The sequence below is a fragment of the Aplysia californica genome, unplaced genomic scaffold (genome assembly GCF_000002075.1).
Source record: "Aplysia californica isolate F4 #8 unplaced genomic scaffold, AplCal3.0 scaffold00851, whole genome shotgun sequence".
Classification (NCBI taxonomy): Eukaryota; Metazoa; Mollusca; class Gastropoda; order Aplysiida; family Aplysiidae; genus Aplysia; species Aplysia californica.
This window is the reverse complement of record NW_004798121.1, coordinates 305,892-311,147: the sequence shown is the minus strand read 5'-3', so window position 1 is coordinate 311,147 and position 5,256 is coordinate 305,892. Positions and strand designations below refer to the sequence as shown.

The 5,256-nt window shown below is 38.9% G+C and overlaps 1 protein-coding gene across 1 annotated transcript in view; it reads left to right on the top strand.

The window, feature by feature from the left end:
- LOC101846611 (protein MTO1 homolog, mitochondrial) overlaps nucleotides 1–5,110 on the top strand; it is a gene marked incomplete at its 5' end in the record, with an annotated part of 14,206 nt that extends 9,096 nt beyond the window's left edge. Inside the window, 3 exon segments of the mRNA XM_013088983.1 lie at nucleotides 99–195; nucleotides 1,128–1,182; nucleotides 2,503–5,110. Of these exon segments, the coding sequence (XP_012944437.1) occupies nucleotides 99–195; nucleotides 1,128–1,182; nucleotides 2,503–2,646 (296 nt within the window).
- Between the last annotated feature and the right edge of the window lie 146 nt (nucleotides 5,111–5,256).

The window sequence follows — 5,256 nt, the reverse complement described above, 5'->3', positions numbered from 1 at the left end:
CTGTTCACCTAATTTCCCGCATTTTCCTTGCTCCCGAGCAAGGCAGACAGTTTGTACTGTATATGTAATAACTGATCTGTCTGTGGATTGTCTTTCAGTCAAATACAGCACTGACATAGCCAGCCAGCTTGAGGAGATTGCGGCTGTGAAGAGAGAGGAGCAAATGACCCTGCCGGATGATCTGGACTATTTCAGGTAATTAGAGTATAGTATACAGGTGAAGAAATGTAAATGGCTTTAACGTGGAAACCACAAGGAAAACGTAAGAGAAGACCAAAGATGACATGGAGGCGAGCGGTACAAGCGGAAATTGAAAAAGCGGGGACATCATGGAAACAGCTAGAAAAGGATGCTCAGGACAGGATTCGCTGGAGAAATGTTGTTGATGGCCTGTGCTCCACTGGGAGTTAAAAAGGGCAAGAGAGAGATACAGAGAGCATGAGGCAGAGGCAGGCCTCGGGAAACATGGAGGGGATGTGTGGAAAGGGACATGAGAGTGATGAAACTCACTTGGACTGAGCTTGGAAGGATGGCCCAGAACAGAGATAAATGGAAGGAGTTTGAATGTGGCCTATACCAGGGGTGAATGGCATTGATGATGATGATAGTATGATATAATTTGTGTGTGTGTGTGTGAAAGTGTGTAAAAAGGTGCTTAAAAAACCTGCAATACCATTCTTGTTTTGAGCATTTCTTTTTTGGGCCAATAAAGTATACAGACATAGTAGCTAGCTGTTTAGTGAGTGTAGTACGGGGTGCCCACTACGGATAGGATCGCCCGACTCGATCGCCTCAAAAACAAACGTGTTTGTTTTCAGTTTCAGGCGATCGAGTCGAGCGATCTGCCCGATCCAGCCGTAGTGGGCACCCCGTATAGGACTCTGCCATTCGCCATTTTGGAAAATGACAGATTCTTACACTGAGCAGCCGATATGTATGTCTCTGTCTCTCTCTTTCTCTTCCTCTCCTTACTACATATTTCTTTCCCTCTCTATCCCTCCCTCCCTCCATCTCTCTCCCTCTCTCTTCCACTCTCTCTCTCTCTTTCTCTCTCTCTCTCTCTCTCTTCCTCCCCAAGTGCTTACTTATGACAGTTACCGTGCATGGCTCCTTCTGTCCATCCACAGCTTGAACATCTCTAATGACGCTAAATCGAAACTGGCAGAAGCGAGACCAGCATCAGTAAGTACACATGTACTGGGCACGTAATTTCAACTGATCGGCGTAAGACTCCGCCATAAGCCATTTCGAAAAGTGACAAGTCTTACACTGCGCAGTGGATTTGTTCTACATGCATTGTATTATATAATGTACTCCCCACACAGTCTCTTTTCAGACAGTCTTCTTCAAATTTGTTCCCATTATGATAATAATGGTAATATTTATATTTTCTTTATTATTACTACTATTATTATTATTATTATTATTATTATTATTACAATTATTGTTATTATTGTTATGATGATGATGATGATTATTATTATTATTATTATTATTTTTATAGTAACAATAAAGATAATATATATATTATTCCTCATTCTTCTTACGAATATTCTTTGTTCAGATGAGAAATTACTTTTTAATCTTATCCGTACGTCGTGTTTTACTATCGTATCCATACGAAGTGGGGTACTCTGTGCCACCACTTTCCAAAGAGGAAATTTAATCCGATTCGTTTGCTTTGCATAGCAGGCTGTCAAAATGATTTTTGGAGAAATACTGAAAGTTTCAAAAAGACCTTCGTACTAGAAGTATTCTAAAATGTGAAGAGTACAATCCCTGGGGTACAAAAAGACCCCAGGCATGCGGATACGGTTAAGAAAGATGATACCATTTCATCAATCTTTCTATTTCTAGAGTGTGTCCCTTTCTTCCGGGGTTTTTTTTTCCTCTTTATCTAATTGGTTCACTTATCAAACTCTCCTCTCCTGAGCTTGGTTTTGTGAACTTTTGAAAATAAATGGGGTTTTTTAAACCTGCTTTTTTCCACTTACTGGAATACGTATAGTATTATATCCTGTCATGTATTCTTTGTGCAACAAGCTCAACATTCATAAAGGAGTACACTGATTGACTTCATTTTGTCTTTTCTTCTGTTGAGTTTTTACATATATTCAATTATTATTTTTAAGGAAGCATTTATCATTTTGACGTACCTATGACTTCTTTTTTAAAAACATGTACCGCTGTCTTTTTATAGTTCATAAATCGCTTTTTTTTTTTTTTTATAAATCTGAAAAATCTTCTACTGTACTTTTCATAAGTTCAATGCTCCCAGATGTAATGTAAACATTAACATTAGGTGGTTGGCAGGTGCTCTGGTGTGGTTTGCTCCTTTCCCATCAAGCACTATCGTCCTTATCACTCTTAATTCTTTTCTTTATATGTAACTCTTTTGAAACACCTCAAATCTTCAGCACTGATATGACCTATTTGTGTTGGAAGTGCCCTAAAACTCTTATTAAACTATACTAAATGTTTGCATTTTCTCTACACAAACAGATAGCAGCAGCGAGTCGCATCCCGGGAATCACGCCTGCCGCTGTGGCTCACCTCCTTTATCATGTCAAGGCCACTCAGCGTCAAGGGAAGCAACCCTCTGCCTCTTTCACCACATCAGTTGCTAAAGACACAGACAAGTCTTGAGTTGAGCTCCAAAAACAGTGATTACCTCTTGCAAATGTTGTTCAATTTTGTTGAGGTCTACAGTATTTGCTCGCCATTCGCAGACTTAGTACATTACATTTTTTCCTGATGAAAACCAGAAAATTAGGAAAGCTCTATAGACTCACTATTGGGTGCATCTGCAATAATCAATTTTGGTAAAGTCATTAACAAATGCAAATTTTTATTTTTTGTTTAATACCATTGGTCACTCATGTGTAGAAAGCATTTATATGAGCATGGGAGAGGTTTGTCAGAATCTGGGAAGGGAATGTAAAGGCGTGAAATACATAATAAGAATACTGTTTAGATTTTCCCCTATCATTACTATCATGGTAAGTAATCTCTGCCATATTTAGGAAATACTGTAAGTCTAAAACTATTGCACTAACTGATATTATTTTAGATACAGATCTTTAGCTGACACCACAAGACGGTACACCCCTGTGGAGTGAGTATAGATCAGTTATTAAGGTATTGGTGTATATGTGTTCACAAACAAACTATTTTCTGCTCATGACACGAGAAATACTCTGTGAACATATTTATTTCTGTATGCTGAACTGTTATGTGTGTGAATGTTTTTGCAGTGTTGTAGTTGTAGCAATCATGATTGTTTCTTGATTCAGAGAATGGCTTGACGTTGTCGCCTGTAAATGTTATCGATATTCGTGGCCTCATGCACAAACCATCTGTGCCTGGAGTCATATTTCTCACAGGAGAAGGGGGGGGGGAAGACCCTGATTTTCTGCAAACTGGCAGCTGGACATGACGAACTGATCTAGGTTTTTTAAAGTAGTTAGAGAATCACTTAAACTCTACCATTGGGTGTACTGGGTATTGATAAATCAAGAGTAACAACAGAAAGTGAGGGATAGAAGCCTATGTTGTGTATGCTTACTTTACTGCCAACCAGTACAGTACACAAAAAACATATTTAATACGTTTTTGAGGGTCTGAGTTTGGAAATTCGTTTCGGTACCAGTACCAGCATTAAAGAAAATAATATGTGAGACATCATGGAGAAATCAGGCGCTCGTCAAAATAACGAAATCGAAGAAACTGGCATTTTTCCTCCAGTTTGACCATTTTTTTTCCAAATTTTTGTTTTTATCCTCAGAACTTGTTAGGTCCATCTGAAAACACATTCCTATATAAATTTTACAGAAAAGCGTTGATTAATGGCACAAAATATGTAAATTTTCAGTTTTCAAGGACTCTCAAGATATAGAAGTTACAAAACTTTAGAGGCCATTTTCTGGAAGATTTTACCTCTGAAACTATGCTACCTCCACCTTCTTAATCGCGAATATTTCGACTTCTAATTCTAATCAAGATAGGTGGGTGACTTTTTTTAAAGAAAGCAAGGCAACTGAATAAGCTTTCAGATATCAATACCTCCACATGCAGAAAAATTGACGAGTGCCTGATTCCCCCGCATCGTGACACATATATGATATGTATTCTTTTCCCTAACATTGCTCCTCATGGACTTGCTGATGCTGTTGAAAAATCATGAACTTTCAGAACTGGATTTGTGAATAAAAATGAGATTGAAGCCAATAGGTCAATTGTAGTTGTGTCCATTACCAATATAATAATCAGTTAATAACTGAGTTATCTATTGCACATGGATTTTTAAGGAATGCAGCAGTGTAAAGGGTTTAGATGGGGACTGTATAACCAATACCCGCCATCTTGACAATGTGGTGTGCGTAGTCTATTACTGTTATGGTTTTGAAAATTTGGCAGCTGTGTGTATGTGTACAGATGTAAATACCACCTACTGTACCCTCCACCCGGTCACTGAACTGAGTAATCTCTACTAGCATCTGTGGTGTAGTGGGTAGACACCTCGCCATCAGTCACACACAGAAGAAATAAAATGATGAAATGACATAGGTTTAACGTCCCTATCAACACAGTTAGGTTAACTTATATAAGAGGCGGGACCGCCAAGTTTCACGTCCAGCTCTGAAAGGACCAAGCCAAATTGGGAATTCGTGTAAAGTGTCTCTCCCAAGGACAAAACATCTGACTTAGCTGAGGCTCGAACCCCGTACTCACAATCTCACGATTACGAGTCCGGTAGCCTATCAACAACTAGAAGGTTACTGGCCCCATACACACAGAAGACCTGAATCCGATTTCTGTGTGGGGTGAATTTTTATCTCATGAGACATCATCTCCCTCTCAGCACAGGTTGACCCAGACAGGCAGACAAAGCAGACAAAGCCCACTTCCTACAAGATCTCTAACCTATGTTGAAGAGGGCTGAAAACCGCTACGTTTTTTTTTTTTAATTTAATTTGTCCGATCTCTAAGTGTGAAGAGAATATTGCAATTTCAATTATTCTGTCTCAGGACTAGATGTAGCTGCTATACAAAATTGTCCATAAAATCTCATACTCTGCTTGAAATCATGATTAAATACAAGATAAACTAATTTTGGTAGTATTCTCTTTTTCTTTTTGCATGTGTGCGAATGTGAGCAACATAATGGGTACTACTAGAGACTGCCAGTGGTGTCAATTAGGGGCAGCTGAGCAGCTCAAATATAATCTTACAGTTTTTGGGGGACACCCCCCCCCC